At 52.4% G+C, this 15,665-nt stretch overlaps 5 protein-coding genes across 5 annotated transcripts; 1 reads left to right on the top strand and 4 right to left on the bottom strand.

Moving 5' to 3' along the window:
- Positions 1–1,225: 1,225 nt before the first annotated feature.
- Positions 1,226–2,487, bottom strand: BU25DRAFT_393921 (uncharacterized protein; the record flags this gene model as incomplete). Its single annotated transcript, XM_033704718.1, has 2 exons — positions 2,410–2,487; positions 1,226–2,351 (listed from the first exon to the last, which is right to left on the bottom strand). Exon 2 carries the CDS (start codon positions 2,276–2,278, stop codon positions 1,226–1,228), a length of 1,053 nt encoding a protein of 350 aa, XP_033561394.1. The 5' UTR covers positions 2,279–2,351; positions 2,410–2,487.
- Positions 2,488–3,161: 674 nt separating this feature from the next.
- BU25DRAFT_469653 (uncharacterized protein) lies at positions 3,162–5,845 on the bottom strand. The gene is made up of 3 exons (XM_033710769.1): positions 5,221–5,845; positions 4,725–5,130; positions 3,162–4,675 (listed from the first exon to the last, which is right to left on the bottom strand). The coding sequence occupies exons 1-3, from the start codon at positions 5,655–5,657 to the stop codon at positions 3,578–3,580; spliced, it is 1,941 nt and encodes a 646-aa protein (XP_033561395.1). The 5' UTR covers positions 5,658–5,845; the 3' UTR covers positions 3,162–3,577.
- A 1,351-nt stretch (positions 5,846–7,196) lies between these two features.
- Positions 7,197–8,820, top strand: BU25DRAFT_431771 (mitochondrial cytochrome-like protein b2; the record flags this gene model as incomplete). Its single annotated transcript, XM_033708675.1, has 3 exons — positions 7,197–7,343; positions 7,389–8,628; positions 8,678–8,820. 3 exons carry the CDS (start codon positions 7,197–7,199, stop codon positions 8,818–8,820), a joined length of 1,530 nt encoding a protein of 509 aa, XP_033561396.1.
- A 2,024-nt stretch (positions 8,821–10,844) lies between these two features.
- On the bottom strand, positions 10,845–12,414 carry BU25DRAFT_342298 (aminopeptidase-like protein Y; the record flags this gene model as incomplete). The annotated part of the gene is made up of 2 exons (XM_033702902.1): positions 10,845–12,165; positions 12,218–12,414. The coding sequence occupies 2 exons, from the start codon at positions 12,412–12,414 to the stop codon at positions 10,845–10,847; spliced, it is 1,518 nt and encodes a 505-aa protein (XP_033561397.1).
- A 750-nt stretch (positions 12,415–13,164) lies between these two features.
- On the bottom strand, positions 13,165–14,883 carry BU25DRAFT_70933 (uncharacterized protein). Its single transcript, XM_033712034.1, has 4 exons — positions 14,623–14,883; positions 13,835–14,572; positions 13,392–13,782; positions 13,165–13,341 (listed from the first exon to the last, which is right to left on the bottom strand). The coding sequence occupies exons 1-4, from the start codon at positions 14,752–14,754 to the stop codon at positions 13,184–13,186; spliced, it is 1,419 nt and encodes a 472-aa protein (XP_033561398.1). The 5' UTR covers positions 14,755–14,883; the 3' UTR covers positions 13,165–13,183.
- Between the last annotated feature and the right edge of the window lie 782 nt (positions 14,884–15,665).

Raw genomic sequence — 15,665 nt, forward strand, 5'->3', positions numbered from 1 at the left:
GGAGGTTCTTGTTGATGATAAGCTGTCCCCCGTTGACCGAGATGGTGTGCGACGAATCGGAAGATCCCTACCTGTAAGAACGACATTTGTACTGTGCATCATTGTGGTGTGGCGGACGCTGCACTGTACAAACCCTTCTGGCGACAAGTCAGAATATATTGAGATGTGGCTAATGGATGGTTGTGTGATGTCAAGTGGTTCGTGTTTGAATGTGGGGCATTGCTCGATCGTCGTCATTGTCGCGAAACACCCAAGATGGATTCTGAAGAGCTAAAGCCACATTGGGTCTCTTCAATAAGAAAATAAAACGGGGCTGTGCATATTGCTGTTCATTAGGCTGCCACGTTGCATTGCATGGCGGGCTTGGTCGTTTGAGCACATGCATCTGCATTATTGCATGTCAGCATTTTGATCCTCAAGTTCCCTGAACAGATCCTGCATTTCAGCTTCCTCAATGTGACTGTCTTCGAGAGCCTTCTGAGGCAGGTCTCCTGGTAGTCCTTCAGCCCACTTGTCCTTGAACTCGTTCCAGAACGGCTCATCGCGCACGAGGTGGTCTCGCCCATGGTAGTGTTTCGCTGGACCCGAATGCTGGATCCATGATGGCAAGCAGTCAAAAAGTTCCCATGGATCATAAAACGTGTTGGTATTCATATCGAGATCGAACTCCAAGCCATGGCCGTAGTCATAGAGTGCTTTGAGAAGAGCGTTCGCTTACTCGCAGAAGCCAAGGACAAAGAGGTCGAGCGCTTGTTCTTGTATCGCCTGTGCTGACTGTTCGGACTTCCGTGCGGTGGAGAGCACCGTTCTTCGCCATGGTATTAACGGTAGGGATTTGGGACTCATATCGTATTGATAGTGAGACTAGGGTTGGGCTGGATAGCAAGACGAAGCACGGATATTGTACTGCAGTACGCACTAGAGATCAGCAGGCTGCAAAGAGGGCTAAGGTAAGGCCATCCAGGCACCGGCAGATGCCATGACATAATTTTCTCCTTCCTCATCTGGAGACTTGCGATCTCGACTCCAATATTGGACAGCCCAGAAAACATGACCGGACCCTAGGCGGACCGAAGCTGTAACTCGTAAAGGTTGTATGCATTGCAGGAGAACTCGACTATGTACATCGGAGTACATCCAGGTAGGGTCTCTGGCGACTTACTCAAACATGAACGGAAGGATATCTAAAAGGGACAAACCAACATGATAGAAGTGAGTACAGAATCTACCATGTAAAAGAATGTTGCAGAGGCGTGGGATCGTGGTTGGGTGTTTTGCGAATGCCTGCGAAGATGGCAAGCAACTGGACTGCTTCAACACCGCCGTCTTCTTGCCAAAATGTCGAGGCAGAAGTTTGTTGCATGGCGAGGTCGTAGCACGTGTCGAGGAGGGCGTTGGTGCTCTCTGGGCTGTCTTTGATCCTCAGCTTCATTCCGATGGCCATTGCAAGGAAGACGTGGAATCTAGCCATCGACATAGAGGCGACAGGCATCGAGGGCGAAGCTTTCTGAGTATTTGGGTAGACCATCTCACAGAGTTGCGCGAACGAGCTGGCGGTCATACCGTACGCTTGTGGTGAATGGGCCTCGACATGCTGCATGAACTCTGTTGTCAGAGTGTCGGCTTCAAAGAGACTAGGCAGTGGTATAGTAGAAAATGCGCGACTCCGGTCTGAGTAATTTGAGCCTGTCAATGCTGGCGCTGGGCTGGGAGCGAATACGCCTTGTCGTGGTAAACGTGGGGCAGAGGCGGCGAACGACAATAGGTCATCGTCAACTTCGGGTATCGGTGACATGACCTGGTCATCGCTTGCAAGTGAGGCAGAGGAGCTGGAGGTATTACGAGAATGGCTTCGGCTTTTGGTTGTTCCAGCGGTCTTTTGGCCTGGCTGCATATGGGCCATAAACTCCCAAGATGGTGCCGTATGCGGTTCTAGTGGCGAGGAGCTCGGTTTGCTCCCGAGAAGGTGCGGTGGGATCGAAGCGAATTGTGGTGGGATGGAGGTGGGCGGCATGTCGGGGGATGATGCCCGTGTGGTACCTGACCAGAATGAAGGTACTGGTGAAGACGGCGATGCAACGTTAGGAACATGCTCACATTGATTTATCGCAATCGTAGGCATGCCTCTCTGCGCGAATCCACCAAGATTCATTCCACTCGTGTCGAAAGAGGTCGCAAACGTTGTGTCGAGATTTATTGGTGGTGGTGTGTCTTGCCAATTAAAGTCTACTGTTGCAGATGCCAGGATGGTTTCGTCAATGCCTTCCATACCATGCATTGGAGCATTGACATGCGCGGCGAGTTGCGCCTCGAGCTGGTGTATTCGACCTTCTAGTGCTTCTCTGTGTTCTCTTAACAGGTGTGAGTTATATGTCATCACGTGACAGCGCGATAACGCGGTCTACTTACGATGCGACTAGTTCTTTTGGTTTTTGCGTTCTCACACATTGTAATGAGAATCGTTTGCATGTAGCGCAAGGCGTGTCGCCGTCGCACCGAATCTTTCTTCGCCGGCATCGCTCGCAAGCATTGGAAACTGACTTTCTCCTTGGGTGCCAATCTCTGACAGCTGTGGGAGAGAAGCGACTAGGTCCCTCATTGGGAGGTAGAGAGGCTGCCTGTTGTCAGCTATAGATGTTGTAAATGCTGGATTGAACATACTAAAAGGGCACATGGTTGCAGGGTAGCAGTGAAGGATTCCGCGCCGGATGGTAAGAGTTCCGAGATCTGGCGCTCAATGCGGATACAGAGCCTACAATAGCTAAGGGAAGGAGAGAAAGATCAGGGCGAACAGGACGGGAGACGAGATCTGTGAATGTTTTACAGCCCGTCAGAAGTCACGGTGACAGTCCTATTAGGGTGACTAAACGTCTGTGCCTGCCGTGAAATGTGTGCGGGTAAAGAGCAGAGAAGCGCCGCGGACAAGGCGCGACACGAACCTCAGACAGTTCGCCCCTCATCGCCTTCTGCGACATGTGCAGCCTCGCGCATGGTGCACTGCGCTGCCCCTTCCTTGCGGCGGAACATTCTTTGCACCGTGTCGACTTTCCTTTGGTGTGTTATCGAGGTCGAAATGAGCCTCGCGACGCGGAGAGTGCGGAAAGCTACTCCGCGCGTGCATGAGAATCCGTTACGCCGCACTTCAGCCGCCAAACCCACACCAAAAACACACGGAGACCTGCGGAGTCGCCCGCTCACTCTAAACAATTCTAAACAACAGCAACAAGCCTTTTGGACTGCCGAGTTCCAGAAAAACGGCAGAATTGATCACGGGTTTCGCACTCGCCGATGTCCCACCAATTAAGCACTCTATCAGTTAGGTTCTCGAGAACGTCGCCGCAATCCTGAGTCTGTCGTCAGCGCATCGTTTCACGCGTCACATCTGTCTCTCGAGGCTGATTTCTCTTTCCCCGCTGTGAGTTACAAGTCGCAGTTTCTATGAACGCATTGTGGATGCATTAGATGCGCAGGGAAGGCATACGTGTCGACCCTCAAGACCGGCTTGAGGATGTTAATTTACCATCGCATTACACCGATTGCGTTGACTATGTACAAGAACAGAACAACCTCTGACGCATCACACACGGCATAATGGCCCATCGGTCGACTGCACGCCTACGATACCATTGTCCTGAACGACCCATCCCTCGCTGCCCACGCCGTGGTGAACGTAGAACAGCTCCGTTGGGTCGTACTTCTTTTTCAGCCCCACAAGCCTGGGGTAGTTCTTGCCCCAGAAAGCTTGCTGCCAGTTAGGCTCGCCGATATTCGCTTCATTGCCGTACGCACCACCAGTTGGTGTGACCTCACGGAGCGGAGCCATGGTCTCGATGTTCAAGGCATCATCGCCGGCCTTCCAGCCAGCAGCAGTCATGTCGGTGACACTTTGAATGGCAACAAGCTGAGCCTGCAGGTTACGGAAAGCTGGGTTGAGCGAGTTGATGCCCTTGTCGAACTCGTCAGCAGTGTGCTGATGGTAGAGGTTCAGCATCATTGCTTTCTCCACAGCATTCTGGACGGCAGCAAATGTCTGGTTAAGGACTGTCTCGTTTGCCCAGTTCTCCGTTGGTATGAAGCGGCTGCCTGGAATCGCACCGGCTCCTCCAATGTAGTAGTTATAAGTGGCGAACGTGGCTTGGTACGCCGGGTACAGGGTGTCGTAGTGTGTTGTGTTGGCTGCGATTGTGATATTGAGCTCAGCAGCCTTCTTGAAAAGGGGTTCGACCAAAGTCTCGAACTCTTCGATCGTCTTGTTCGTCGCGAAGAACGGGGTCATGTTCCACAGGTAGGTGCCGGGAGCAAGCTTCATGATTGTACCCCATGAGTAGGTTTTGGCGTCGTTGTACGTTGGGAAGCTCTCCCAGAAAAATGTGACAAGCTCCCAGAAGGCTTCGGCAGAGACTGTTTCGGAGGTCATAACAGTCCAGGAGGAAGTAGTGACAGGTACTTTAGGGTGGACTTTGACAACGGCAGAGGTGATGATGCCGAAGGTACCACCACCGCCACCAAGCATGGCCCAGTAGAGGTCGCTGTTCACTGATTGAGTAGCAGTGACGAAACGACCATTCGCGAGCACGACTTCGAGAGCGACGATCTGATCAGAACCAGCTCCGAACAGCTGCATCAGCGGACTGTGACCGCCTCCTGTCGAGTAGCCACCGAATATACCTACGGTCTTAAATCAGTCAGAAGATTGTTCTACAACTTTGAGTGCTTAAACATACCGGACAGATACCAGCAACAGCAGAGACTCCATACTTCTCAGCAGCTTGTAACAGTTCAAAGCCCTGTACACCAGCGCCCACCTTGAAAACAGGACCGGAGTACGCAGCGCTGTTGTAGTTCTCAACGTACTGGATCTCCTTTAACCCATGGGTCCAGATGCTCAAAGCGCCCTTGCCAACCGATCGACCATTGTAATCATGGCCAGTGTTGCGAATCACAAGACGCAGGTTCAATGAACGAGCGAAGTTAACGGCCAATTGGATCTGCGCAACGTTCTTGATCTTGACCGCGTACTCCGAGTATCCACCCTGGGTACAAGCACCATTGGCAGCATTTTCAGACGCCGGGATGGGGCATGTCATGCCGTAGTACAGTGGGTTCATCAAGGCACCATTGTCTTCGTAGCTGCATTGGTCAGCGCAAGCTGCTGCATCCTCGCAAAAGTTGACATACTAGATCTCCTCTGCATCAAGGTTTTTGACGAGGTACGTACACCTTTCCGCATCGTAGTTGTTGTACGTCGAGTTGGGGTAGCAGGACGAGCCGATGGGCACAATAGGTTCGAGAGCACCTCCAAGCAGCAGATCTGTCAGGGCCCAAACAAGCTTGCTGGGATAAAGCGCGTCACCAGGCATCGTCTTGCAGCGCTGAGCACTACGGGCATGGCGACTGCGCACGGCTGCCGTGGAGTTCGCATCACCAAACTCGAAAAGCGATGCATACTCGGCGACCTCAGGGTTGCTTTGGAGCTCAGCAACAACATTGTCGGTCAACTGAACGGTCTCGATGTCGAAAAGAGGCACATTTGCGGGAGTCGATACGGTAGTGACGGTCTCGGCAGCAGGTGCTACGGAAGCGGTGAACGAGGGGACAGAGCTCTGCGCTGCTGCGAGAGCAGCAAAGATCAGCGAAAGAACGAACGACTTCGACATCCTCACAGGTATTGCCGAGTACCAGAAGGACGGAGACGAGTTGAAACACAACCTTTGGTTGCCGGGCTCATGGGGCACGCAAAGCTTTTAAAGAAGCAACGGGCGCACGATGCAGCGCAGCACATAGGTATGCAAGAGAAAACATCCATTTCTTCGGCATATATGGACCGATGCGCAGTATTTGAGCGACAAAGGTTGATTGGCAGACATCAGGTACAAAGACGGAGGCTTGAATATTGCCCGCGCGAAGGATTCGCTTCGAGTCAGTAGGGTTACGCCCAGAGCACTGCAGGTAAGACGAAAATCTAGTCCGGCTAATTATTCTCACAGTAATGCTGGCAGCCGCCTGAGGAAACGGTCAGAGAAAGATGAAGGATTGACACCCATTGGCTTAGGCATAATTCCACAAACTGCTTCCTCGGTTGCGTGTACGGGTGGCCTGGAAGGGCATGGGCAAGGTCAGCACGACAAAATTTCGAGACCACGGATTGACATTGAGACACAAGCGATCATTCTGCGAACCATCTTTCCAGAGCCTGACCGAACGTTCAATCCTTGAGGTACGGAGAGGTACGGCCTGCTAGCCCTCAGGTGCACAGTTCGGGACATTTGGGCGGCTCGCTGGTGGCCGTTTTCCTTACCGGGATGTCAGACTTTGCGTCTGCAGCTCAAAAAGGCAGGTTATGGGGCCCCAGGCTCATGCCTACCCAGACCCGGCTTTGTGCACCAACATTTGATAGAATGTCACTCTCGCACTGTATGTAGTTGACTATGGAATGATGTGCGATTCTCGTATGCCATTCGTAGACCCAAGGTGGTCTAGACCTCCAATCCAGTATCATCCCGTCCCACTGCTACGTTCTTGAGATCCTCACACGCTAGTCTCCCTCTTTGAGCACCTTTTTAGAGAAGTGCATCAAACCACATATGCTTCTGAATGGTCAGACTTTACGACTCTGTAGTTTCGTGCGTAGGCTATCGATTGTGCAATTTTGGGTGCAGTTGATTAGCTCCTCATAGTGTTGTGAATTCTCAGGAGACTTGAAGAGCTTGCATTTTGAATGAACATACGAGGCACTATTTGCAACAACATCCTCGGATCGTGTTGGCGTGTCAGGCAGAAAGTGTACTTAGCCCACAAGAGATATCTTACAAAGAATTGGATCAGGTCTTGTAGTTGCTGGGAACTTGAATAGCGTTCGCTTGGTCTATGCTTACTGTCTGAAGCACCTTCGGCTCAAGGCTCAGTGTACGCCATGATGTCACAGCTGTACGCGTACCATCACATTTCTGCAAGCCGTACAATGGTGTATCGTCCTTCAAGTTCATGCAAACTTTTGCATTCGATATTAAGTCTATGGCAATGTCCGGTATCTGATGGTTTGCCGTGCTCAGAAGCCTTCGGCTATCAATGACCCGGCCTTCTCGCCGAAAGATGGGGGGTTATTGCCGCGGTAGCGCCCCCCTCAAATGCGCTCCCGATGGTTGGGCACTCGTTGAACATCTGAACAACAACTGTCAAGCGGAAGGATTGAGATCATGGGACATATCGACGGCGCTGAGGTTGCGAAGCACACCAAAAAGAACGATTGCTGGATTGTGCTGGATTCTCATGTGTACGATGTGACAAGCTTCTTGCCTGAGCACCCGGGCGGTGCGCCGATCATATTGAAGAACGCTGGAACTGTAAGTGGTTCAGGCAATGCGCAAACACAAACTGACGAACCATAGGATGCGACAGACGAATTCAAGAAGTACCACCCATTGAGTTACCTGAAGGATTACATTGATCAAAAGTCCGTCCTAGGACCAATTGATCCCAACACCCTTGGACAACTACGAGAACCGCAAAAGGAGGAAGCCAAGATGCCATCAGAGACAAACACATCACCTGGCATTCCGCATGTATCATTATGCGTATCAACACCAGATTTCGAGATTGCTGCAAAAGCTGTTCTACCGCACAAATCCTACATATACGCATCTGGGTCAGCCAATACAGGCGCATCACTCAAAGGCAATCTCGATGACTGGGGCCGCATTATTTTCCGCCCGCGCGTGATGCGCAACGTAGGCGACGTTGACACGCGCCACAAGATCCTCGGCCACAGCTCACCATACCCATTCTACATTTCACCAATGGGAACTATCGGCGCCATACATTCAGACGCCGAACTAGCGATGGTTCGGGGCGCGGTGCGCAAAGGCGCGCATATGGTAGTGAGCACTGCAAGTACCAAGTCCAGCGACCAGATTATGCAGAGCTATGTGGACGAGCAAGCGATACTGAAGAACGGAAGTCCGACGCAGCTTTTCTACCAGTACTACATGCCTGTCGACCGAAAGAAGGCAATCGAGCTGATGCATCTGGTCAAAAAGGCTGGGTATAAAGGTCTCTGGATCACAGTCGACACACCGGTCCTGGGGAAGCGAACGGCTGATCGTTACCTTCAAGCTGAAGAAGCGCTGGCTGTTGGATTGACAGAGGAGCCCACCGCTGAGTGGGAGACTGACAGTGCGCCTGAGAAAGATAACACAGCAGGCAGCGACAACGCTTTTGCGCCAGCGATGGGTGGAAGAGTTGTCAGCGGCCAGCTCAGCCCGCACACAACATGGGAAGATCTAGAATGGATACGCAAAGAATGGGACGATCCGATCGTGCTGAAGGGCATTCAGACTGCCGATGACGCAAAACTAGCACTAGACTATGGATGCGATGGCATTCTGCTTAGCAATCATGGCGGACGACAGATGCACACTGCGCCGAGCGCGCTGATGACGCTGCTGGAGATCAGGACTTATTGTCCTGAAGTCATTGGCAAGCTGGAGATTTTTCTCGACGGCGGGCTGCGAGACGGAAATGATGTGCTGAAGGCGCTGTGTCTGGGTGCGACGGCGGTCGGTGTTGGTAGGCCGTTCTTGTATGCGCTTGCGGCATATGGGACCAAAGGCATCGAGCGGTGCGTTGATGGTAAGTCTAATAATCCATACGCATTGAATTTGAGGCTGACTCATCGCAGTACTTGCCGAAGAGCTACAGACGGGTATGCGCCTTTTGGGTATCACATCACTAGATCAGTGCAGGCCGGAGATGGTGAACGCCAGCCGATTGCTGAACGAGATGTGGCGACCAGAGCATGCCATGCTGAAGAGTCGATTGTAATCAAAATATTGTTTCGCGTTCGAATCGCGTGTTGCAGGTGCCAAGACGCAGACGTTGCAACTACAAAGATCATGTATGCGCGGGCCTACACGCGCATCAAACACATAATCTAGTCTGGTCGTCAACGCCGCCCAATGTTGATGGAACTCCTCTCCTTTGGTATATATATTCGATGGGTCTCGGTGCCTCGCAGAGTCCCTAGTAGCCGTTATCTAGTGTTGCACAAATTTCGTTAACGTAGCCCGACACACAGCGCCACTATCACAGATCTAGTAGGTTATAACAAAAATTTTCGCTCTCACTTTCATCAAGTCACAACTGGAGAAAGGTGAGGTGGCCGAGTTGGGTAAGTTCCACTCAAATGTCACCATCTTCCACTTTCCTAACAAACTTATAGTTATGGCGCCAGGTTAAGGTTCTTCCTCCTTAGCATTGCTGAGCAATCAGCTTCCTGGTCACGAAAGTGGCGCGGGTTCGAGTCCCGTCCTCATCAACATTCGTCTAGCTCAGCTAGATACTCCAGGATCTTTTTTTGCGGTTGCGTTGGCCCTGTGGGTTGTGGGCGGACAAGCGAGGGTTTTGGGCCGATGTGGGGTTAGTGCCATGAACGCCAAGCCTTTTTTTGTTGGATATGATAGGCTTTCTAACACTACACTTCTTCTGAGTCGTAAACCTCGCACCATTTTCTTGTCCGCCAGGATATTATCGAAAGGCGGCGAAGGCGCGTAATCTCGAGCAGTTACAATGAGTTGCGTCTTCTGACCCGCCATCGTAACGAAGTCGGGTTTATGATCGTCTTCCAATGCTGCCTCAAGGTGGTAAGTCTCCAATACAGAGGAGCTAAAAGCAAGTCAAACCACGCTGGCAACTGTCGAAGGTCTTGAATGTGAAAGATAAACGAAGCGCTCGGGGCTCAGCGTAATATCAGAAAGTTGAGATGTGCGGCATCGAAAGGCGTCCCGAGCCTTCTATGTGCCAGCCCACCGAGTGTGGACAAGGCTGAGGTCTCACTTCTTAGCCGTCTGCGCAGCGCAATGCCAAGTAGCATTATGTCTGACAAGCCAATCTATGGTACAGCACAAGGGCTGTAGGGACCAGACCGTAAGCCACCCATCTTGCAAGCTCGATATGATATTGCCAGATGATCCACTTTAGCGTATCTGGCCTGACATTCAACGATAAGACGTATGATCTGCCAAATGAGATTCGAAGGTTCCTTGTACATAAGATATAACCCTTTTCGACGATGCCACACATTTTGGACCCCACGCGCCCTGTGCTCCTCCTTCACCAGCACGCAACCACCGCTAGTGTCAGCCGATCGCATCTCCACTCTTCCACTGCCAATACGACTGAAGTATTCGTTCTACTCTTGTTTGATAAATGGATACCCTCAGAACAAACAAGCCTGTCCCTTTGCTCTGACCTCGAATGGAAATCTTCTTTCGTCTGTTGGCTTACACTCCCCAACCCCTCTTCTTCACGAACTAACACACAACACTTCAATAGTCCATCCACACTTCCTCACAAGCCAGAAGCTACTTGTCTCTGTTTCCTCCATCGTTGAATCCCGCTCCGCTCCACCCGTCACCCGTTGCACGCTAAGTTGCAGCGGGCGTTGACTGAAGCCATCACGGTGCCACGAGTCTCCACCACAGTTCCAGTCAAGAATTTTGGGAGGCTGACGTGCATGAGAGAAGCTTGGAAAGGCTTGGTTTGACTACAACCTTTCGTCAACCTATCTGCGTGTTGTATGCAGGCTTATTATCTTTCGTTGGAGAGATGACTCGATGGGTGCAGTTCCCTCCGGATCAGGCGTTTGATGCATCCTATGGTAGAAAAGCACCACGCGAAAAGGTTCGTTTGCGAAGTGTCTGTTCGTAATCAAGCACAACGTCAAACCACAGAAACCTTGCGGAAGAATTGTATGTATCTCCATGGTGTTTGATTACTCTTACTACTACTACAACATCGTCGTCTCATCTCGTCATGATATCATCGCTAATCAACACAACACACATCATCTATAACTCATCGTGACCGCTTCCGCAAGGCTGGCCGTGGTGATCGTGTCCGCCCTTATCGAACCTCGCAGCGAAGCGTGCAGCACCAGCATCCCTCTTCCTCAGCGTGGCATTCGGCCTCGGGATACCCTCCCAGCTAATCGCGTACTTGGCAACCGAGTTGGCGATACTCTGCGTGTTGAGCAGATATGCCTCGTGGTTCAAGTTATTGATGTCGTCGCACTTCTGGTGGTAGCAAGCATCGAGTGCTACGCCGGCTTCGCCGCCGAAAAGCTGTGCTTCCTCCTCAGTTTTGAGGACCTCAGCACCCGTGAACAGGCCACCACTGGGGATACCATTCTCGAGGAAAGCGGCGTAGTCAGACCTTAGGGTGAAAAGCGAGGGGACGTGGGCCTTTCCATTCGCCTCATAGAATTTCTCAAAGTCCTTCTCAATAGTATCGCTCCCCGCGGGACCAGAGAAGTTAAACGCGCTACCATCGCCATCGTAAATACCATACACGTAGTTCGGGCTCGCAATCATGTCGAAATTGAGATACGCGCGGATCTTCGCAACCTCCTCTGGCCCCCCAGAAATACTCCCGTTGAGCGTCTTGAGGTAGTGGAAACTCCCCAACTTGCCAAACTCCTCGGCACCCCAGAAGCCCAGGCGCACGGCGTTCTTGACTTTGTACTTTGCGAGGGCTTCGGCGACGACGAGGACGCCGATGGTGCCTGAGCCGTCGTCGTTGATTCCGGGGCCAGCGAACACGGAGTCCGTATGTCCGCCGATCATGAGGACGTTGTTCTTGTCGCCGCCCTTAGTTTCGGCGATGACGTTGTAGTTTGTGCGGTTTTCGCGGATGGTATCAATGAAGATGGTGGCGGGGACCGTGGTGCTGTTGCCAACCTTGGCGAGAAGGTCGTTGCCGATCTCCTGGGTGACGCCGACGACGGGGGCGTAGTTGCCGTCGCCTCCAAGGGTTCCGGAGAGGGGCTGCAGAGGGGTGTTGTTATAGATGATGGCTCCAGAGGCGCCAGCGGTCTTAGCGTTGGCGGCCTTGATGGCGAAGGTGCAGGTGCCGCGAGAGATGAGCGCAACGTTGCCAGAAACAGCAGCGGGGTAGTCGGCAGCGTCACAGCCAACGTTATTGACCTTGACGAGGTTGCCTCCAACGTTGTTGGCAGCAGGACCGTAGGTGAGGTAGTCAGCCTTGACATCGGCACCAGCAACGGTAAGCTTGACGGTAGCGGCGGTGAAGAGCTCTACGAAGGGCTGCTTGTAAACCTCCCAGTAGTCGTCACCGTACTTCTTCAGGCTGTCGTAGAGCCACTCAGTTGTGCTAAAATCCGTTAACAAAGTTGATCGTGGACACTTTTGGGAGGCCGACTTACGCGTTGTGACCGCCTCCACCGAAAGCTCGGTTTCCGCCATACTTGTCGGCAATTCTCTGGAGCTTCTCAGAGCCCTTGATCAAGTTCTTGAGTTTGACCTCCTTGATCAAGTCCTTCTGGTTGACCAACTTGTTAGGCTTTCCCGCAGAAACAGAACCGAGCAGGCCGGCACCGGCAATGAGCAGATCGAACCTCATATTGATTCTTTCGAAGCTTGTGAGGGTGGAGCTGTACAATCAACCGGGGAGCACAGTACCATATATACTTTTTCCTCGTCGGCCCAAGCGACCTATCTCCAGCCAAACTGACGCATATCCCACCCTAACCCATACAGGCAGTTGGCAGTCCAGTTCTTTGCGTAACATCCCTCAGGAACGAGACGCAGCGGCCAGTGATCGAGTGATAGGTACGTCGTCTCTTGGCTGCGTGATGGCAAAAGGCTCACTGCGATACATGGGGAAGGAGATGAACGTAATTCCTGGGCGGAGACTTCTAGCTCACAGCGGACCATTCTCGGGCGGACCCTGATTGGGAAGGAAGTTATTAAGCCAAGAAAAACATCCCCGCTCTTGTGCTTGTAGAGGGGCTTGGCGCGTCGACGCCACAATCTGCGCAAACGAGGCACGAGGCTTTGGTAGGGTTTGACGCCATTTAAGGGTGTGGAGTGAGCGTTGCCGAGGTGAGTGGCGGCGGTGCAGGCGGGTTGGGGAAGCTTGATGGAAGGCCTTGAAGAATGCAGCAGGCGACTGGATGCGACAACACCGATGCACTGCAGATCAAAGTGTCGAATCTAGATACGTCTCAAGGGCAACGAGGAGGCGAACAATATTGGAAACAAGACGACCGGGTAAAAGACGATGATGTTTGCATTGACCAATGGCATGGTAGGTCGATTCCATCTTATCAATTGCGGTACAACGCGAGATGACGTCTTACGACACACATTACTTGCATTCGTGCCGTCCCTTATGCGGTAGCACCAGCCTGCAGCTTCAGGACGAATGCGCCACGCTCCATCGTGTTGACGAGGATGTAACCGCTCTTGAAGAGCGCATAGCTGGACCACGTGCCGACGAAGTCGACCTTTCCTCCACCGGTCACGTTGTCGTCTTCAGGGTAGACATCTATATTAACCGTCAGTGAGGCTCTAGAATGTAGGCTGTGTATGACTTACCGAAGAAACCAATTTCCTTGACGCCTTTGCCAGTGGGGTCGCTAGGGATAGATCTTACATCGAGGACGCGGAAGCCGGTGCCGTAGTTGGACTGGTACGCGAAGCCGTTGGCGACGTACTGGTTGTGGTCGACACCCTTGGCACCAGACTTGTAGTAGCCAGTCTGCTTAGGTGCCTTCAAGCTGGATATGTCCCAAATGTAGGTGATGGGGTTGCCGGGCGCAGCAGGGCCGACCTTGTCGTACTCATCGTACTCATCATCAAGCAGCAGGTAGCGCTGATCCTTGGGGTCGAGGACGACACCTTGGTGGGTGTATGCTGCACCGGTGTAAGAGGTGATCGAGAGGATCACGGGTGCCTTCTTGTTGGTCACATCGTAGATCGTAAGTGTCTAAGTTGCATGTCAGTCTCGCTCTTGCCAGGCAATAGAGCTTTTCACGTACGTCTTCGTTGAAACCGTAGCAGATCTCCTTGCCCTCGTAGGTCTTGTCAGGGCCGTGGTAAATCAGGCACTGGGCGTCGTGCACATAACCGTCGGCAGAAGCACAGCCGGGACTTGTGGGGTTCTTGACGTCCGAGATGTCAATGAAGATAATACCAGACTTGCATTTGTCGGTCCTAGGCATGGCACCGACGGAGTAGATGAAGTTTGTCTCAGGGTTAGTGACGACGTTGTGAGTGCGACCGGTGGGGAGGCCCTTGTAGTGACCAGCAAGATCAGCGCTGTTGCTGAAGGTCTTGGGAGCCGAAGGGCTGATGGTGAGCAGTTTCTTCATGTCGAAGATCTGGATACCGTGGTCTACAGCCTCAGATCCAATGATCATGTAGTCGTTCTGGCCACGGATCTCGCGCCATTGGCTGCGAACGGAATACTGAGGAAGACGTCCAAGGTAGGACAACTTGCCCATCTCGGTAATCTCGGCGAAAGCTGTACCATCAGACTGGCCGATAGCGACGAATTCACGGCCGGTGCTCGATGTCCAGCCCCACGATGAAGAACCAAAGCCATAGGTACTGCCCAGAGCGGAGTGAGACAGGAAGTGGTAGAGATCGATGTTCTTGCACTTGAAGGTGTCCGTTGCCGTCTTTGCCGTGCCGTTGGCACAGTTGGCGATGGACGCAAGTTCAGCGTACTGAGCTGAAGCGTAAACTCCAGCAGCTTCCTGTGCAGCCCATGTTTCCTGGGGCATTACTTAACGCCGAGCGCATGATATAACCAAGCAGGACTTACGAGCTTCAGAGCCTTGTTGTTCTCGTGGCGGATACCCGAGTCGAAGAGCTCTGCGGCCTTGAACTCATCCTTGGGCATTTCTTTCGCTGCCGCAAGGGCAGCGAGCGAGAGGATAGCAGCTCGACGAAGCATGATGACTGGGATCTGTAGTGAGGCTGAATGAGTGTGCCGTGCAGAGCCTTAAGATCGCAGCCGATCATCGCTTTATACCTCAGACATGGCCATAGAGGTGCTGAACACGACATCACCCATGAAGCACCGCCTATGGCTAACTCTGCAGGTAGCAAACGTACCTGCCCCTTCCTGATCCCAACATCCATGGCCGCCCCAATGCCGGTACAAGCACGAGATCATAATCGGCAACTGAGTGTGTTTCCAAGGAAATCGTAGATGAGGTCGCAGCCCATATCCGGCGCTGCATTGGTGGCTGTAAATGAAGCAAAAGCTTGGGAGTGGAAATGCCGACCGAATAGGAAGGAGGAACTCGTTAAGCTCGACTTGGCGGCGTATGGAGCAAACATAGCGGGAGTGCCGAGATGCAGATCGTTTCGGTGTAACGACGATAAGGTAGACCTAGCGAGGGAGAGTGCTTTGTTCGATGCTTGCAACCTTCTGCTGTCTCAGCAGTTGTGGTTGTCTTCGCGCGGTGCTGCGCACCTTTGGCTGTTGACCAGTGGATGTAAGACCGCCAAGATAGTCAACGAGGCATTCACAGCTGTCTACGGCTGTTCCTGCAGAAGTGTCTTCGATATCGACTGGGATCGTATATGATGTTTGTTTGTCCGATAACCTCATTGCAAGGGCTGTAGTCGTGTTGCAGCACGCGCCAGGTTGTCGTACAGACACCCACAATGCCCAGCTCTTTTCATTGTGTCGGTGCGTCGAGATATGAAGGCTCCTGCTCGAAAGGGAGTGTCGATAAAGTTCATATACGGATGTGGTGTAGAGTGGTTTCTTCCAATTGTATTGGTTGTGTCGTCGTTGTGATCGATTGAAAGCGCTGATGTTTTGCGGTGCTGCGGGGCTCCTCGCCGCGTGGGAGC

The sequence above is a fragment of the Macroventuria anomochaeta genome (assembly GCF_010093625.1).
Source record: "Macroventuria anomochaeta strain CBS 525.71 unplaced genomic scaffold BU25scaffold_18, whole genome shotgun sequence".
In the NCBI taxonomy this organism is placed as follows: Eukaryota; Fungi; Ascomycota; class Dothideomycetes; order Pleosporales; family Didymellaceae; genus Macroventuria; species Macroventuria anomochaeta.

What these genes read in the sequence shown, in the direction of transcription:
- BU25DRAFT_469653 (XM_033710769.1), bottom strand. Translation starts at nt 5,657, where the DNA reads ATGTCGAAGTCGTTCGTTCTTTCGCTGATCTTTGCTGCTCTCGCAGCA. An exon ending in AACAACTACGATGCGGAAAG is followed by an intron (nt 5,131 to 5,220) that starts GTGTACGTACCT and finishes TGACCAATGCAG; the next exon opens with CTACGAAGACAATGGTGCCT. An exon ending in CTGTTGCTGGTATCTGTCCG is followed by an intron (nt 4,676 to 4,724) that starts GTATGTTTAAGC and finishes GACTGATTTAAG; the next exon opens with ACCGTAGGTATATTCGGTGG.
- BU25DRAFT_70933 (XM_033712034.1), bottom strand. Translation starts at nt 14,754, where the DNA reads ATGCTTCGTCGAGCTGCTATCCTCTCGCTCGCTGCCCTTGCGGCAGCG. An exon ending in GCTACGGTTTCAACGAAGAC is followed by an intron (nt 13,783 to 13,834) that starts GTACGTGAAAAG and finishes CATGCAACTTAG; the next exon opens with ACACTTACGATCTACGATGT. An exon ending in CAAGGAAATTGGTTTCTTCG is followed by an intron (nt 13,342 to 13,391) that starts GTAAGTCATACA and finishes CGGTTAATATAG; the next exon opens with ATGTCTACCCTGAAGACGAC.